The sequence below is a fragment of the Mesoplodon mirus genome, assembly GCF_964341445.2.
Source record: "Mesoplodon mirus genome assembly, chromosome: 2".
NCBI lineage: Eukaryota > Metazoa > Chordata > Mammalia > Artiodactyla > Ziphiidae > Mesoplodon > Mesoplodon mirus.
The window spans coordinates 161,822,955-161,843,037 of NC_138977.1; the positions used below are offsets into that span (position 1 = coordinate 161,822,955).

Consider the following 20,083-nt stretch of genomic DNA (forward strand, 5'->3'; position numbering starts at 1 on the left):
TTACATTTTACCCTCAGATTATGCAAAACCACCAAAGAATTGCTCACATGACCTGCAGGTTTTTTTCCTTCCTCATACACTTAATTTTCCTAAATTGCAGTATAATTTCATGCTGTTAGTCTGAATTTAGGAACACTGTAGGCAGAAAATGTTCTTATCGTGTTCTCTTTATTAGCACATATACGAGAAGTTTCTAGTAGGTCTCAGGACCAGAAGCTGCACACTTCTTTGCTTTGATTTAATGGAAAACATCAATCCTAGAAGAGATCACATTTCCCTTCCTCCTTTAGCTGTTAAGACTCTCAGGGAAAATTTCTAGCCTGCGTCCAAATAGTGCAGAGGACCATGGTATGATGTGTATTTCTACTTTTTGGTCTGGCTTCATCACGTTCTTAAACTTTTGTCCTTTCACCCTGAATTCTCTTCCCATACCAAAATACAAAATTAATAGCTGTGAATTTGTGCCAGCATGCCAAAGTCTCCTGTAGGGTATAATGTATAAATTAATGAAACTTTGGCTCAGTGGAAACACAGTTCTATGGAATTTGCCTAGGACCAGTGCATGGGGGAAGTGTTAAGCCAGAGCTAATCTCCTGAGATAATGAGCCAGGAGGAGGAGTATCCTGTCTGCACCTGCCACCAGTTACATTCTATTCTGGTGGTAGGACCAGCAGCAAACACTAACCCGGGGCACTAATAACATCTCCCTGTCCCAGTACAATTACACCCATAGTGAGATCCCTGGCAGAGAAACCTACAGGTTTTCCAGCCCTTTAGCAATTTGTACTCTCTCATGAATTGAGTTAAATTAATAATGTCACCCATTAAACACCAGCTGGTCTGGGAGGCACAAATGAGCACAGACTTACTGGGGATCCGCTCTGGCACTTGTGATCTAGGAAAGCAGCTCCACTGTCTAATTCAGGGTTCAATATAATTTCATTTTAGGATATTGGTTTCATTGAATATAGTCATTATACCCACATTCTCATGGAGAGCTGTGGGGATCTCTTCTTTCAGCAGCATTGCAATCTGAGACCCTCCTGGATTCCCCAAATATGCTACGTGCCACTTCTGGGTCTTCGCTTGTGTTGATTCCACCTGGAGTCCCTGCCTCCTCCATTTTGTTTTCCAAAATGCTCGGTAAACTTTGAGATCCTCCTGGGGCTTCCCTTTCTGACCACTACAGGTCACTGTAATCTCACTGAATCAGTTAGATCCGTCATTTTCTGTTTTACTCACCGTTACGCAAATAAAAAGAAGCAGCGCTGATTACTTCTTTGTTGTTTAAGTCCACTACCCTTCTATAGGGAAGGAATTATATTTTATCTCGATCTCCCTCAGTACCTACCTGTGTTATGAACAATGCAGAGTCCTGGAAATGTAATTTTAAAAGCATAGTTTTAAAACAGTAAATCAGCACATGTCATTCAGGGCCCATGAAACATAGTCCAGATTCCCTGCCGTTGCTCCCAGAGGCCAGCACAGCCGGCCGCCTGCCCTGTCTCTGATCTCATCTCTTTCTAGTTTCTTCCTCCTTTGAGCTCTAACCATATCAGCCTCTTTTTAAGTTTATCTAGTATAGGTACCTCAGAGATGTCGCATGTGTCCCTTAGTCCAGAAAGTTCTCTCCTCAGCTCTGCCCAGGCCTGGATACTTTTCATCCATCATACTGTGTCTTAAATGTCATCTCCTCTGGAGGAGCCTCCCTGACTACCAATCTCAGCTAAAAATTAAGGAGCACCCTCCAGCCCCGGTCATCACTAGCTCAGGCACCTGGCAGTGGTGAGAATGCTGTGTGCTCACCAAACCCCCTTTCCTCTTCCTGTGGGCGCTCGGCTGGCGCACAATTCCTGGCGTCCCTTGCGCTGGGCGGTCTTGGCATGGAGCTATGGACGCTGGCATGAGACAGGTGTGATGGATTCCACTCCAGGCCAGCCCGCTTGACTCTCCACCTCTCATTCCTGCCTCAGTGGCTGGCCAGAGACAGAGGACCCCAAGGCCCTCAGGGATAATGGAAGCCACTGGGTAAAAGGAGAGTGAATCCCAAATGAATGTTTGGAAAAAGACCTCCTTCAGTTTACATTGGATTGTGATGTGAGCAAGAAATAAACCTTTGTTTTATTAAACTACTAACATTTGTAGTTTATGCATTATAGATGTTTGTCCTCCTTGATTAATACACCCTGCTCGGCTTCTCCTTAGCATGTAAGAACAAAGCAAGCCAACGAATATATCACACAGTTACAGACGGTGGTGCCTGTCTCCCCCGAGGCAGTGGTGAGATTCCAGGCTCTTGATCATTCCTGCAACCCTGTGTATGGTAAGTGACAATAAATGAACAGTCAGCTGTGGGAACACCCAGAACTTGGAACCAGCGACAGAACTTTCAGTAGAACCTGATCCCCTCCCTTGCTGAGTGAACTTGAGATTGGCGCTCCTTCTTGCTGGGCCCAGATCCTCACCATAGTAACAGTCCCCCAAATTCTTCCCAGTCTTTGAGTCTTCCTGGAACTGAAGGATAGATTGGCTTCTCAGAGAGAACCATTTTTTAGAAAGATGAGGGAAACTGCTTAGTAGCTTTCCACATCACCATCTTGGAAGAGTGATGGTGATGCTGTGACAGTGGAGGGTCCCTCATCACCCTCTGGAACCAAACAGCCACAGAGAACAACTGATTTCTGCATGACCCTCAAGGAAACACCTTTTTACAAAAGGCAGCATTTCCCTAACAGTTATTTTTAAGAGGGAAGTGAAGATGAATATGTGTCATGTAAAGCTCAGGGGGTTTCCTGACTGGCAGAAGCAATTACCCCAGACTTTAGTCATGAACATGGACACCTCATGCCTGCAGAGGTGTGACAAAGGTGTACGACCAATGCCCATCAAATTTAGGTCCCCTGAACATTGGCATCTTGGATGCTTTATAAAAAAGGAAGAAAGCAAACTTGGGTCCCAGAACAAATCAATTGCATTTTACACAAGCTCCTATGGTGATATTTATTCTGGTCTCAGAAGTCTGAGAATTAGTGACATAGAAGCTCCCACTCTTGTCCAGTGGAAGGTGAACCATGTGAGTTAAATAAAGTGAGGAAGAGAGACTCTCAGGCTATTTTCACTTATAAACACTTCCATGAACTTAAGCCCCTGGAGGTGCAAGGCTGGTGCCTTGTCTACGTCCCCATTTAGTACTTTTAAAGGGGCAGGGTAGCTGGCTGAGCACACAAGTGCTATTACCATGGGATAGGCATGGGTGAAGAAAATCCCGAACTAGTCCCATGAAGAGAATATGCTTCCCTGGTGTGAGAAGGAGGGTAGAAGTAGGAAGCCTGCAGAGTTCTAGAACATTCTGTTTCTCTAGGAAGTGAAATGAGTTAACAGGCCTTTCAGATGATTGTATTTCTAAACCAGACAGGTTCCCCAAGCAAAACCAGCTTCTGCTTTCATTTCAGTCATGAAACTTCAGAGGGAGAGGCACAGGGGGAGAGAGGAATGGTGAGGGTTAGGGTTGCTTCCAATTCCAGAGGCTGCCAGCTGGACTTATAAATATGTAGAAAAAAGCAAGAGGCCAGTGAATCCCAACTTCCCATCACTAAGTACTCCAGAGCAGAGACCATTGTGTCTCCCCATATCGATTTTCCCTTGCTTCTCTGTACTAGAACTCCTCCTGGTTGGCTGGGTACATGGCCACCTTGAGTAAGTCCTTATTACCTGTCCTAATCTTCATGTGGGCATGAGTTCAAGTTTTGGTTGATGGAAGAGGTGGAAAATCAACTCACCATTTCCAGGAAACTTTCTTGAGGGAAATTATTGTGCACGATTCATTCCATCTTCTCCTTCCCTTCCTCCCTCCTGCAGCCCAGAGCGCAGACATCACTATTTTAGGTGATGGTATGGAGGCCAACTAGAGGCAGGGAGGGATGCAGGAGGGGCAGGGCCTCTGGGGACCCTGAGGAGAAGAGCTGCCAAACAGCCTTGGACTGCTTGCCTCTGGACTTGACTTACATAAAAAAATATACATAAACATTTGTCATGTTTCAGCCCCACGATTTCTTTTTTAAAGTGTCTTGCAGCCTTAATTTTTTTTTTTTTTATCAGCCTTGGTGCTCACCAATAATATAGCAGAGACTCTGATCAAAGGCATGAACACATGTTTCACAGAAGCTGAATGAGAAGTTCTGGGTTCAAATCCTGGCTGTTTCACTTTCTGGCCAGGCAAGCTTGTAAGCCTGGTGGGAATAAGAGTATCTACCCCAAATAGCTGTTGAAAAGTGTAAATAAATAACTCCTTGGCTCAGTGCACCACTAAGGAATTGCTGTGTTCTGTGTTTCATGTCTTTTCAAGCTCAACTTCATGGCCAAATTTTTTTTCACTCAATCCAGATCTTTAGATCTTCAGATCTATATTAGGAACTTGTTCATTATTTAGTGCCCATTTTCAAAGTATGTGCCTTTTCCAACATTCAACTCTGTTGACGAGCACCAGTCAGTTCTTCAGAAGTGTTCTTCAAGCTGAGGTCCCTTCTAGCCGTGAAGCTCTGGGATTCAATAACTGAGAAAACCGAGGCTGACAATATTTGGTGCCTAACTTAACATGTGTGCTATGATGGATCTGAGATCTACACTACTGGTGTCTTTACAAGTTCCCTAACTTCACTTCGGCTTCATTTAGCTGATCTATACAGCAAGAGTAATAAAATATGTACCTTACAACTAAATTAGATAAGTTTATAAAATGTCTGGCACAAAGTAGAGACTCCATATATGTTAGTTTCTTTTCATTTTCTCTCATTCACAGGACCTAGGGCTTGCTGGTATCATGAGAGAACCAGTATACAAACTCTGAGCTCCACACTTACAGCCCTTGGTTCTTTCCTCTACAAGATGCTGCCTTTCTCCATTTTTATCTTTTAAAAACTTGGAAGTATTTGGGGATGGAGGGCATCGGCCTGATCTTCCTCTCACTATGGTGAGGAGTAGGATAGTTTCCACTCTTTACCCTGGCAGGTCCCAAACTTTAGAACATCTTCAGCTTGGCATCAATCCATGGTTATAGGGAAAGGCAGGAAGGAACTTGCCTAGAGTTACATTCACTGTCTCTGAGTAAAGGATTATGATGTGCAATAAGCCTTGACTACGACTTGTATAGTCAAGGGGAGCAGAGAAGGAAAAAGGAAGAAAAGAGGGAAGTAGGAAGGGAAAGAAAGAGACAGAAATAGAGATATAGAATATATATACACACATATAATATATGTATGTTATATATCTATTATATATTGAATTTGTCATCTATCATCTATCTGTCTGTCTATCTATCTCTCTACCTATCTACCAGCTCAGTCATCTAGCACTTCTGGGAATTTTGGTTTTATTCACTGAACCACAGTCTCTTGATCTGAAGATTATGAACTGTGAATTCCAAGTCACAAATAGTCTAAACTCAGAGTTACATGGGAAACATGTATTGGGAGTTGGGAGAACAGGTTAATGTTCTCACTAGATGGCTCTTGGAAATTCACTTCCCTTTTCTAGTTCTTAGTTTCCTCATCTGTAAAGCACAGTTTTAGAATCTCAGACTAGTTGAGTCCCCAGAAATTTTCATTTTTATTTCCTTTTTTAAAAGCTTGTGGCCAAAGCTGGTTAGAGTGTCTGTCACATTAAGAAACTACCACAGTTGGTTGAATGAATGGATGGATGGATGAATGAATGGTGATAGTTAAGGCAGCTGCCTCTTGGTGGAGACAGCTTTGATAGTTTCCATCCACCTATCTATATATGTTTTTGCTTCAGCCAGTGATTCTCAAAAGACTGTCCTAGAACTACCTGAATTAGAATTATCATGTTAAAGGTAAGGATTCTCTGGCGTCACTATAGCTCTACCAAAGCATAAACCCTGGCGTGGGCTTGATGATACGCATTTTTCACTGCTGTCATTCTGATACATGATGAATTGTGAAGACATTGTAAATCCTTGGGCATATCAACCTTAGATGATTTGAGTACTGGCTTGTGCTTATAAGAACTGTGTGGACACCTTTTCCCTGCAATTCAACTGTTAACATTTCAATTTGTTTCTGTTCACCAATTTCCCCAACATCTTGGAGAGAACCAGCCTCTGATAAATTAACACAGGTACTGAATTATCTAGAAATGGCCAGAAGGAGGCACTGGATGCTGACATATTCCATACCCGCCTTTCCTCTCTCCAGTCCTAAAATTTGTGTTAATTTTTCTTTTAGAAGTGGGAAAAACCAACGTTTAAGATTGATTTCCTGGGCTTTCCTGGTGGCACAGTGGTTGAGAATCCATCTGCTAATGCAGGGAACATGGGTTCGAGCCCTAGTCCAGGAAGATCCCACATGCTGCAGAGCAATGAAGCCCATGTGCCACAACTGCTGAGTCTGCACTCTAGAGCCCACGAGCCACAACTACTGAGCCCATGCACCGCAACTACTGAAGCCTGCACACCTAGAGCCTGTGCTCCACAACAAGAGAATCCACAGCAATGAGAAGCCCGTGCACTGCAATGAAGAGTAACCCCCACTTGCTGCAACTAGAGAAAGCCAGTGCGCTGCAACAAGGACCCAACACAGCCAAAAATAAATAAATAAAATAAATAAGTTAAAAAAAAAAAGATTGATTTCCTTAGGAAAAAACAAAACAAAACAAGTGTTCCTGGACAAAATGAAATTTCTTGTCTGTCTGAGTCAACCAATATACATCTTTATCAGTTTTTATTGTGTGTGGTAACTTAAGACAGAAAGCCTCACTTTCTAAAGAGGGCTATCTATCTTCTCAATTTCATTCTTTATTAAGTGGAAGGAGAAAATCTCCCGAGTTTACTTTATGGAAAAACATGACCCTGTTCTCTATATATCAACTTCATAGAAGATGTTGGTATTGACAGATTGTCCAAGTTTGAATATATGTCTGTCTTCTCCAGGCCTAGAGATTTTTTTTTTGATAGATTGTTTTTAGTATACAAAAAAAAAATGCTGCTGTAGCAAAATTATAAGATACAGGTAAGCAAAAAAGAGGAGAATAAAAATCACTATAATGTCCCCATACCAAGATAACCACTATAAATATTTGATTACAGAAAATCACTAACAACACATACACACATGATATAATCTACGTATATACGATCAAAATGTATGCACACTGTTTTCTTGCTGCCCTTTCATATAATAGCATGCTATAACATACACATCATTGGATATGCTTCAACATCATCATTTTTAATGGCTATGTAGTATTCTTTCATCTAGATGCCCTACCACATTTTCAACAAATCCCATGATAAAAAATTGCAAACAACTTTAAAGTATCTGGGAATGTTATAAATAGCACCATCATGAGCAGTCTGTTATGTAAATCATCATGTGCATCTTTAATTATATCAGTTTTATTATAGTGTAGTAGACACTGGCATTGGTGCCTAAGTTTGCATAGGCTGGGGTGGTGTGGTTTGCTAAGTATTTTTGTCAGGCTACAGATCTGAGTGCCTATGGGCAGGTCTGGGCAGCTTTATCTCAATTGACTTTTGGGGGGTTTTGATTTGTTTTCTTTTCCCTGTTTGTGTCTCTAGAATGTTGTTAATGAAATGGAATCCCACCTGTCAGGTTTTTTTTCTACCTTAAGGCAGGTGGAGAACGAGCCCAAAGGGGGAGGGGTACAGGTCACATTTATAATTCACCAGTCACCGAATCAGGTTAGCAACCTCATTTCCAAGCACCATCCCCTTTAGAATTCTCTACAGTCCCCCCAAGACTTTAAGTGGATGGTAGGAAGGTCTGAGAAGTGACAAGTAGTTGGAGGGGGGGTACTTTTGACCCCAAGGACTCAGTACAATTTGGAAACATCTACCTTGAGAGAATGTAACATTTCTTAGGACCTGAGAAGCTTCAGAAAAACATGTTCTGCAAGAGGGATTAGAGCTGGGTGCTCGTTTGTTTCTTATTTATATTCATACTTGCAGCATTGACTTTGCTTTTTCCTCCTTCTCCTCGCTGCTGTGCAAGCCATGCTGGGTGGCTGGGTGCTGCTTATATTCTCCAACATGTGCTATAATGAATCTTGTGAATTGATTTGCTGATGACATCACTTCCAATGCATCTATTGCTTCTTTGCACACTTCCTGTATTTCTCTCTCTCTTTTACTTTTTTTGGCAGTGCCACACAGCTTGTGAGATCCTAATTCCCCCACCAGGGATAGAACCCGGGCCTGTGGCAGTGAAAGCACAGTGTCTTAACGACTGGACTGTCAGGGAGTTCCCTATTTCTCTTTTTTTATGTCTCATTCCAGTCATTATTTCTAGCCACCAGTTTTCTAGTTAGTTCTATGGGACTCTCCTTGATATAATAATACTCCAAGATGAGTATACTTTATTTTACTTCATAAAGTAAGTATATACTTTATTCAAACTTTAATGGCGTCTTACTCTGTGTCTAGTAACAGGAACTAGGCTATGAAAAGAGATGCAGGAGAAGCATAAAATGTGGTTTCTTACCCATTCACTCACTCAACACATATTTTGGGAGGAGCCTATTATGTACAGTTTAGTTGAACAAACACTAATGAGTAGCCACAATACTGGCATTCAGGCAGACTTATACCCATTTCTCAGTTGAAGGAACTCAGGCCCACAGGGATCTGTGCTTTATCCAAGGCTGCACAGCTAAGAAATGGGGAACCAGGATTCCCACATCATCTGCTAGCCTCCAAAGCTGTGGATGTCACACACTTCCAGCCTGGGAGCCACCAGAGGGAAAGACCCTAAGTCACCAGTGTCACCTTGAACCAGCCAATAGTTTTATCCAAAGAAAAACAGAAAAGAATGGAAAGAAGAGTAACAGACTCCTGCTAACATTCCCACTGCTTAGGTGTCTGGGGGGCCCTGACTCACCTGTGACACTATGGATTCGAGGCCATGACCTAGGGCAGAAAAGAGAACCAAGGTAAGTGTCAGCTGCAAGCGATTCATCATCCTCCCCAGAGGAGTGGGTAGTCATCAAAGGCAGATCACAAATCAACTTATGGGACACTTCCTTTATGTTTGTGCTGTTCTAGACCGAAAGGAACATCTCATTACAGAGAACATAGAAAATAGAAAAATTCATGGAGAAGAAAATAACAGTCAATACCACAGGTGATATTTCGGAGTCTCAGGCACATATGTGCATGTGTGTATGAGGATGTCTTTATGCATTTCAATATACAGATGTCTAAAAATAATATAAAAGAATGTATAGGCTCCTGATGTTAAAAATGCATTGTAGATCTTTGTTACTCGAAAACATGATATTTATCAGCTGTGTGATTTTTGGAGAGGGAAATTAGGTTCTTGCTCATTTTTACAATTGTAAATCATGTGGCAGTGTGTACCCTTGCTGCAACATGATATCATTTTTAATCTGATCTCTGAGTGTTTCCATGGAGAGACTCCATCAAGTGCAACTGCGATGAAGGTGTCTGATAATGATAATGTGGGTCTCCTAGGCCCCTTGTTTCATATCACTCAGGTGCCTTCTGGATGGGTTGAATGAATTTATATTCTTATCTACAGACTGTGAAGTGACCATCTCAACATATCTTACCACCATTAAATCCACGACCATTTAAAACAACTTTTCCTACTTGCTACTTGTTTCCTTATTTTATCTGTTTCACTTCCCTGATGCCTAGTTAGATTAATTATTATTTATTTATTTATTTCAAATGGTTTTGGGACGTTTGCATTTCTTCGGTGGTAAGTTTTCTGGGAAGACCAATGAGATCTTCTCCTGGCTGCCACATCCCGCTTTGGACAGTGTGAATTTTTTTTTAAAATTTATTTATTTACTTTTGTCTGTGTTGGGTCTTCGTTTCTGTGCGAGGGCTTTCTCTAGTTGTGGCAAGCAGGGGCCACTCTTCATCGCGGTGCGCAGGCCTCTCACTATCGCGGCCTCTCTTGCTGTGGAACGCAGGTTCCAGACGTGCAGGCTCAGTAGTTTTGGCTCACGGGCCTAGTTGCTCCGCGGCATGTGGGATCCTCCCAGACCAGGGCTCGAACCCGTGTCCGTTGCATTAGCAGGCAGGTTCTCAACCACTGCGCCACCAGGGAAGTCCTGGACAGTGTGATTTTGAAAGCACATTTCCCCTAGATTTGGGGCAATGATCTGAAAAGCCCTGGGGCAATGGAAAGCTTGGAAGGATGCGGCTTCTGTGAGCTTACTTGTTTGTGCCTTTAATAATCCCTTTGCATGGCACCTATCCTCTGAGGCTCTCAGAGTGCATCACAGGAGCAATTAATTGAGCATCAACACACACGCCGGTGTAAATATTTATGAGGCCTCATTGGTGGCTGCGACACCAGGCACAGTATAGTTAAACTAGGAGGGAATAGTCACCAGGAGACCACAGCCCACGAGTCCCACTTCCAGCTCAGACTGTTGCTCTCTGCTCACCACGTTCATACTCAAAATGATTCTGTTGGGTAGCTCTCCCTGTCCCAAGTTTATAGACGAGGAAACGGAGGACCCAGAGGGCTCCAAGACTTGCTCAGTCCCATGGGAAGCAAGAGAATTGCCACCAGCCTGTTGGACCCTCAGATCCTTGTTGCCTCCCGGGGCCCTTGCCTGCAGGCAGTGGAGAGTCATGCTTTTGGAGGAATTTTGCAGCTGCCGTCTGGGATGCTTTGTGGTTAGCTCTTGGCACTCTTTCAAGTTGCCTGAGATGCTGCAGAAATTAACGGTATATCAGTCAGGAAGGAGCAGATCATTTATCTGGGTCCTGAGAGATCTCTTTTGACACTTTCCACACGCAGCCCCTTCCCTGACATCTTGGTCTTTGATTAAAGCCTCAAGAGACTCCCCAGACTTGCAGCTCCTGACATGTGACATGGAAATGATATGTTTCTGCGACTGTGTACAGGGAGCTTGATGCAGGCAGGGCAGGCCAGGCCATGGACAGAAGGCAGCACCTCAGAGCAGGCAGGATGCAATCCTGAGCCCAGGGACTTTGAATACGAGGCACCCTCTTCCCGGGATCCTAGGAGGAGCTTCAGGGTTTCTTTTGTTTGTTTGTTTTTGTTTTGTCACATTTTATCATGACACATCAATACATCCAGGATTTATTTTTCAATCCATTGACGTTTATCAGAATCATGTTGGAGATTAAACATGAATTGAGTTTTAAATCTGCTTCCACCACTTGACCTTAGTCTATGTTATTTCAAAGTCATTGTCATTTCCTTCAGCATGTCAGCCCTATCACAGTGCCTGTACTTTTCCATTGGATGACCTGAGATCATTTTTTTTGTTTGTTTGTTTTTTCCTTAACGTTTTATTTTATATTGGAGTATAGTTGATTAACAATGTTGGATTAGTTTCATGTGTACAACAAAGTGATTCAGTTATATAGATACAGATATCTATTCCTTTTCAAATTCTTTTTCCATTTAGATTGTTACATAATATTGAGCAGAGTTCCCTGTGCTATACAGTAGTTCCTTGTTGGTAATCTATTTTAAAAACAGCAGTATGTACATGTACATTGCTTATATGTGGAATCTAAAAAAATATGTTGCAAATGAACTTATTTACAACAAAGCAATAGACTCACAGACTTAGAGATTGAACTTATGGTTACCAGGGGAGAAGAGTTGGGGCAAGGGATAGATTGGGAGTTTGGGACTGACATGTACACATTTCAGGTTTTTTTTTTTTTTTTTTTTTTTTGCGTTTTTTTGTGGTACGTGGGCCTCTCACTGTTGTGGCCTCTCCCGTTGCAGAGCACAGGCTCCGGACGCGCAGGCCCAGCAGCCATGGCTCACGGGCCCAGCCGCTCTGCGGCATGTGGGATCCTCCTGGACCGGGGCACGAACCCACGTCCCCTGCATCGGCAGGCGGACTCTCAACCACTGCGCCACCAAGGAAGCCCCAGATTTCAGGTTTTAAATTAGGATTTCATCCTCCTTCTGACCTTGGCCTCAGCTGACTTTTATTTTATTTTATTTATTTTTCCCCTCACCCGATTTTTAGAATCAAAGATCACTAACATTGAAAGCATGTTGGAGGTAATGTCCAATTCGTGGTTCCAAGTTTCAGATTCTTGGAGGTGGGACTGAGGTCTTGGGACAGCTAAGAAGGGTGGATCTGAAGGGAAAATGCCTGTTCAGGCACAAGCAAGGCTCAGTTCTGGCTGGTGGGATTTCCCCACTTTGCAGATGCAGCTAAAGCTTAGAAGAGAGAAGTGACATGTCTAAAGTGGCACAGCAAGCAACTGAGCACCGGGATTGGCCTTATTATTTACCAGCCGATGCTACAACTCAGCCCACTGAGTTCCCTGCCTCTGGAAGCTTCCTCCTAATTGTAAGGCTGTCTGGAAGCGGATTATCTGCTGACTCCTCTTGGCGGGGCCCCAGAGCGATGGTGCTCATTCATATGTCGTATCCTCTGGGATGGTGCACCCCAGGGCCCTCTGTGTGTCAATGAAAGCCAAACGGATTAGCAGAGGAAGCAGTGGCAGAGCAGGGAACAATGTTGTTATTCCAGCTGAGCCTGAAAGCGGGGAGGGAGGCTGGAAGGAGGGGTCTGGGGAGGCGTGCCGGACTCCACGGCTCTGGCTGGAGTGCAGACAATATCTCGACACCGGCAGCTGACAAGCACTCTGAAAAGGCTCCTGTGTTAACACTCTTTACAGCCTGACAGCCCAGGGTGATTAATGAAAGATGCTGCTTGCACACTTGCTGGAGATTTGATGTGTTCTCTCAGTGCTGAAGCAAGGCCCATGTGTTAGCAAGCTGCCTCTTGCCAGGGGATTACAAAGATGCTCCCTGGCTTCCTCTAGTCAATAGCATCCATCACACCACCACATGTGAACGAGCTGCAGCTGGATGGTGTGTAGCTTGGCAGCCATCCGTCTGCCCTTCCCACCCGCTTGCTCCTTTCTGCATCTGGGCCTGAGTGAAGCAGGTATCCCTCTCTATTTCTGCTTGGACAGGTAGCTGTCCACGTGGTGGGCATGGAGTATGAACTGAACAAAGCTGGCCTCCAGAGGTTTGTGGTTTTCAATATTTAAGGCTCATTTTAAATGAAGATGTTCAATTTCTGAATTATTTTGAATTTTTAATACTTCTTAATAATTTAAAAGGTTTAATAATTTTTAAAGGGTACTAAATTAAACTCCCCCCACCCTTGCTGCCTGGGAGAACCTGATCTGATGGAATGGGCAGAGTGCACCCAGGTTCTCTTATCTGTGGGAACAGAGTTTGGATGGTGTGTTATTCCAGTCCCGTAGAGATGGGACTTGGTCCTGTCTCCAGGGTCAGGCTTCTGGCATGGAGACTAATTCCCTCATCACATCCTTGAGTCTGGTGTGCGTGGGTCCCTCTGGGTCTCCCCAGGCACCTGCCACTGGTCCAGACTGCGGCAGCAAAACCCTTGGGGAATGGTCGGGGTGATTTCATTCCCCTCTCTCAAACCTCCAAGATTAACTGCCTCAGCTCCATACCTCACTTTAAGCTCTGCCCCTGAAAGGAAAAGACTAGAATAAAATTCGCTCGTTTGGGGGAAGATGATTGATCTTTTTAAGAGTCAGTAAACTAGTTTTCAATATAAACCAGAAAGAAATGAAAATGGAGGTAAAGTTTCTAAATTCATTCCCATCTTCCCTCTCTTTGAACATTTATCTACACCATGTTGGGAATTGTGTACTTTACAGAAATCATTTCACCCAAACTTCCTAGCAATTCTTGTTGGACAGTATCTTTATCTCAGTGTTAGGGCTACGATGGGATGTTTGCTGGATGGGACCACAAACTGGCCTTTTCATTTTGCAGATGGATTGACAGAGGCCCAGGTCAATCTCATGGGGGAGTCAATGGTGTCATGCTTCCCACCCAGCCTGTCTGATGGCAGGGCTCACCCTCTTCTCTCCACCTCTCTGAGGGAAGAGTAGGGTTTGCATCAGGGAGCCATGGGAGCTAAGGTGTGGAAATGCATAGTGAGCTTGGAGAGTAGGTAACCTGAAGGATAAGCTGGAAAGACTGTGTCAATCTCGAGGTGTCATGGAGCTTTGCAAGGCAGAGGATAAAGGATGCTCAGAGCCACATGTTAGAAAGGTGATTCAGGGGCGCATATGATGGAGTGGAAAGGGAAGGACTGGGACGTCACAGTCTCAGTAAGAGGTAGTGACAGGCCTCAACACTGGGTGTTTTTCTTCCTCCCCACATGGCCACCAAAGCTCTCCTCTGATCACCTAGCTCCTGCCTGGTGGAACTCACACTCATGTCACCAGAACAGAGCACAACGCCGTTTTTCAAACCTTCTACACCAGGCCCCCAACTCCTAAAAGGGAGACCAGGTACGTAACGCAGTGCCTGGAACATGGCTCGTACACAAAAATGTGTTGTTGAATGAGCATGAGGGAGAGGATGGATGAGTGGATGAAGGCAAGGTGCACAGGTGCAGGGAAGCACAGGTAAGAGGGCATCCCTCGAGTAAGACAGCCTTGAGCCACACCGCAGTCCCCGTCTGGGTCTATACACAGACTCACCCTCCCCCAGCAAGGCCTGGAGCGTGCCCAGCACATTAGGAACCTGATACATGGGTGTGCACACCTCCCACACAAATCCCCCTGGGAATAGCTTCTTCACTTTCACTATAGATTCAACGTTGGAGAACATCTCCCAACTCCATATTCCTTTGAAGCAGATGAAATTCACACCAAGGTGGAATCAGATCAAGACTCATATTTAATAAGTGAAGAGTGGGTTCATTCTTTTTTTGGGGGGTGTGTGATGGAAATGTTCTTTTTAAAATTGTAGTATAGTTGATTTACAATGATTCAGGTGTACAGCAAAATGATTCGGTTATATATATTCTCTTTCAGATCCTTTTCCATTTTGGGTTATTATAAGATATTGACTATAGTTCCCTGTGCTATACAGTAGGTCCTTGTTGTTTATCTATTTTACATACAGTAGTGCGTATCTGCTGGTCCCAAATTCCCAATTTATCCCTCCACCCCCTTCCCCTTTGGTAACCATAAGTTTGTTTTCTATGTCTGTGGGTCTATTTCATCATTTTTTTAGATGCCACATATAAGTGATATCGTATGATATTTGTCTTTCTCTGTCTGACTTACTTCACTTAGTATCTCTAGGTCCATCCAAGTTTCTGCAAATGGCATTATTTCATTCTTTTTTATGAACATACAATATTCTAATGTATACATGTACCACATCTTCTTTATCCACTCATCTGTCAATGGACATTTAGGTTGCTTCCATGTCTTGGCTATTGTAAATAGTGCTACGATGAACATTGGGGTGCCTGTATCTTTTTGAATGAGAGTCTTTGTCTTTTCTGGGTATCTGCCCAGGAGTGGGATTGCTGGGTCATATAGTAGTTCTATTTTTAGTTTTTTAAGGAACCTCCATACTGTTCTCCATAGTGGTTGCACCAATTTACATTCCCACCAAGAGTGTAGGAGTGTTACGGATTCATTTTTTGTGAAAGATGTCCTTGACTACTTCTAAGAATCTCCTGTGTTCTGTTTTGTTTTTATAAAAAAAATATTTGGGAGGACACAACTCCCTGAAGCGATCCAGAGGGAAACATTGACAGTGTTTGGCATTATCCCAAACCATAAAAAGCTCAAACCCCCCATGACCCTCTTGGCTGGGGGAGGGCCAACCCCACTCCTACCCCCTCAGCATCCTGCCCTGCCAAGGCTCTTGAGCCTTCCCTCCTCTGAGCTCCTATGGCAGCACTTCTGGCTCTAATAGCATACTTAGTATAGTTAAAAAGCAATTTATAGGGGCTTCCCTGGTGGCGCAGTGGTTGAGAGTCCGCCTGTCGATGCAGGGGACACGGGTTCGTGCCCCGGTCCGGGAGGATCCCACATGACACGGAGCAGCTGGGCCCGTGGGCCGTGGCCACTGAGCCTGCGCGTCCAGAACCTGTGCCCCACAATGGGAGGGGCCACAGCAGTGAGAGACTCGCGTACTGCAAAAAAAAAAAAAAAAAAAAAAAAAGCAGTGTATAGTTATTAATTTCTTATATAAATTTTATATTAAATTTTACTTGGGTTTTTTCTTTCTTCAACTAGATTTTAAGTTTTTGAGGACAGAAAGCATGTCTGGTAAGCTCTAATCCCTGTGTATAAGCTATCTATGTTCCTGACAAATATTGAAAAATGAAAACAAAATTATTTGGCAGCTTGATGGATATTCAGCAGATGAGTGAGTGAAGCAGAGCAGGATGCCTTGCTGTTCCACTCTAGCTGCAGTGGGCAGAGCAACTCCTGAGTCCATCGTCCCCTCCACTCTCTCTCTGTCCCTCCCCTGCTTGTTCTGTCTTCTCTCTCTTCTTCCATTCTTATCCCTCTGTTAAAAGTTTCTTTTATCATCTATTTCAGGATCCAGTCTATGCCAGGCACTGGGAGTAGTACAATCTCACAGTATCCTGGTGTGTTCCGCTGGGTCCTGAGTTTATTCTTCCTCCTTCCCCACTTTGTACTCCCCTCCCTTCAGCAATGTTTATGGAGCATCTCCTGCATAGGAGCTCCTTGTGGACAGTCACAGAAAGATGGCGGACACCACTCTATCGCATGCATCCTCTGAAAGCACTTGGCACCCTCTGTAAAGCTCTAAGCTTGTGAACTCTTTTGGGAGGACACTTTCTGCGGGGGTCCAGAGGGAGCAGACACCCAGGGCAGCTGCAGACAAGCTGAGAGAAGACCAGCAGCTGTGGACCCCCGGCCCGAGCTGTGACCCCAGGTGTGCCTGACCAGGAAGCCTGTCAGGGGGCCTCCCTGTGCACGGAATAAGACAGGGAGGCCGTCTCCTTGAGGAGTGGCCTCCTGGTATGTGAGCAATGACAGCCACATGTACCTTGTGCTCTGGAGTTAACTTTTGCTGCAGGTCTTAGTGACAGCCGGGAAAAATCAATAGTCCATGAGGTGATGAATTGGGAAGGGTCTGAATGCGGGAAATGTGAGTGACACTTAGGAATAGCTCCATCAGGAATGGGGAAGGAGAAAGAGACTTGCACTTGGAGTGTGAACCTTGGCTTTGCTACGCTCTTGAAAGTGGACTTGGGAAAGCCCCCCTCCTTCCGTTCCTTAGCCTCCCTGCTGGGCTCCCACAGGCCTGCATCTGCTTCTGTCCCACATGCACGTGGTACAGTATCTTGTGACCTATTATACATGCTTTTTTTGTTTTTTTTCGGTACGCGGGCCTCTCACTGTTGTGGCCTCTCCCGTTGCGGAGCACAGGCTCCGGACGCGCAGGCTCAGCGGCCATGGCTTACGGGCCCAGCTGCTCCGCGGCATGTGGGATCTTCCCGGACCGGGGCACAAACCTGTGTCACCTGCATCGGCAGGCAGACTCTCAACCACTGCGCCACCAGGGAAGCCCTATACATGCCTTTTTATGTTTGTCTCCACAAGAGGCTGAGCATCTTGATGGCAGGTGCTGTGTCTTCTTTATTTTTGATTTTCCTGGTCCCCAATGCAGGGATCTCTCCCAGGTGGGGACAACATTCTCTCCCATCTCCTTCCCACTCTCTCACACTGGGTCCCTGTCTTATATCATCTTCCCTCCATCTCATTTACATAATGGGAAGGGGCAAAGCAAGAGTTGGGCCCAGAGGCCTCTTGCCCCAGCTCCAAAGCTTGCCAGCTTGATAACAATGCTTGATGCTGAGGTTCTCAAACTTGAATGGGCATCATAGTCACTGGGAGAGCTTGTTTAAACCCAGGTGCTTGGACTCCAGCACCCAAGTTTCTGATTCAGTAGGGGGGTCTGAGATCCTGCCTCCCTAAGCAGCTCCCAGGTGATGCTGATGCTGCCGGCGCAGGGCCCAGCCCTAAGAATCGCTGCTAGGAGGCTTCGTAGCTATGGCTGTGGATGTTCTTCTCAGGAGTTTAATGCATGTGCCTCTGCTTCATAGTGGAGAGACTTGACATGAGTAGATTTGAGACTCATAGGATTAGAAAACAAAATTCACATGCGGCAACTTGGAACCCAGAAAAGGCCCTCGATTTGAAGTCAGACTCGGAATGCAAATCCAGCTGTTAACAGTTACCAGCTCTGTGACTGTGACCAAGACATGTCACCTCTCCCAGGCTCGCTTTCCTCATCTGTGAAATGGGAATACTATTACCTATTTCAGAGAATTATTGTGAGGGTTAAATGCCACAGTTCCTCTCATGGTTTCTGGTACTGGTTAGGCAATTCAGCTCTTGATAAAAGTTTGGACTTGATTGGAAAACATCAATCAGGATGCTTCTGTTCTGCCCACGTGGGCACAGGGCACAGAATAGAAGTGGGTATTGGGGATTTAGCAAGATAGATTCCATGGGACATTCTAGAAAGCATTCATCTTAATATTGTTGACAGGGTGGGGGTAATGGACGTGCGTGTGATTGTGTGTTTTTCTTGGATAGTCTCCTGGGCTGTATCAACTGCGTGAAGCCCCAGCGTGGAGCTTTGTATTTTACTTTGTACATTATGGGGAGGTCCACGCATGTTTGAGTTTGGGGGTGGGTGGGGAATTACAGCCCTTCTGCATCTGTCGCCAGAGTTGACCCCTACACCTAACTAAGGGATGGCAGTAGTGAGGGCAGTGACGTGGAGTGCCAGGGTTGTTTCAGAGATTAGTACTAATGATCATGTCCACTGTTTACTATATACCACACCCAGCTATTCAGCTTCGAGGAAGTTATTTACCCTCTCCAGTCTGCATTCTTCTCTCCTATAAAAGGAAACCTGGTAAGAATGTGATCGCTAGGATGCAGTGAGACACTACCTATTAAGCTCTTTTTTTCATTGTTTTAACTGGAGTATAGTTGATTTACAATGTGTGTTAGTTTCAGGTGTACAGCAAAGTGAGTCAGTTATACATATGCCTATATCAACTCTTTTTTAGATTCTATTCCCACATAGGACATTACAGAGTACTGAATAGAGTTCCCTGTGCTATACAGTAGGTTGTTATTAGTTATCTATTTTATGTATAGTAGTGTGTATATGTCAATTCCAATCTCCGAATTTATCCCTCCCCCTTCTTTCCCCCTTGGTAACCATAAGTTTGTTTTCTACATCTGTGACTCAGTTTCTGTTTTGTAAATAGGTTCATTTGTACCATTTATTTTTAGATTCCACATATAAGTGATATCATATGATATTTGTCTTTCTCTGCCTATTAAGCTCTTAAAACAGCGCCTAGCCCATGGTGAGTACTCAGTGACTATTAGCCTTTGTTATTTATTGAGAACCTACTATTTTTCAGGCACACTGCAGAGGTCATGCATTTATTCCCCAAACACAGGGACTGTTTTAGGTCCAGCAGATCCCTGGTGGTCAAGATAGTCTACTCTTGTATTTTTTGTTTTCTTTTGGCTGTGCTGCGCTGCTTGTGGGATCTTAGTTCCCTAACCAGGGACTGAACCTGGGACCTCAGCAGTGAAAGCACAGAGTCCTAACCACTGGACCGCCAGGGAATTCAATCTACTCTTGTTTTTCCTTTTTCTTTTTTCAATGTTTCCATTTTTATTTATATATTTTCTTTTTTTCTTATTAGTTATCTATTTTATACATATTAGTGTATATATGTCAATCCTAATCTCCCAATTCATCCCCCGCCTTTTCCTCCTTGGTTTTCAAATACCATTTCTAAAATACGCAAAGCATTGAGATGGTAATGGGCTTGTCGGAGCGAGGTCGCCCCTGAGCTAGGAAACAGGTCAGCTGAAATTTCAACGCACCACCCACAGACCCATTCTGTTCTGCTGCCCTGCCCACCTGTAGCACTGTCCTTACTTCATCAACATCAGATGCTGATAATAATTATAATTTGTGCAGAGAACGAAAACATCAGTTTAATAGTTATGAGGGTATGATGGTAGATCCAAATATGTAGTTTGCACACATTTTGATTTGATTTATAGATCTCATTTACTAATTTATATTCATTTAATACTTTCATTATAAAATATGCAAAGAAACAGAGATTTGTGTGTATAAGGGATTTTTTAAAAAAATTTAGGTTTATAAATGGTTTGGAACAGGTTGCAGAAACATCATCTGTTGCT

General features: G+C 44.1%; 1 protein-coding gene across 1 annotated transcript in view; it reads right to left on the reverse strand.

Annotated features, from left to right (window-relative positions):
• CLNK (cytokine dependent hematopoietic cell linker) overlaps positions 1–20,083 on the reverse strand; it is a gene marked incomplete at both ends in the record, with an annotated part of 189,097 nt that overhangs the window by 97,126 nt on the left and 71,888 nt on the right. Inside the window, one exon of the mRNA XM_082643369.1 lies at positions 8,910–8,938. Coding sequence (XP_082499495.1) covers positions 8,910–8,938 — 29 coding nt within the window. The remainder of the gene's footprint in view (positions 1–8,909; positions 8,939–20,083) is intronic.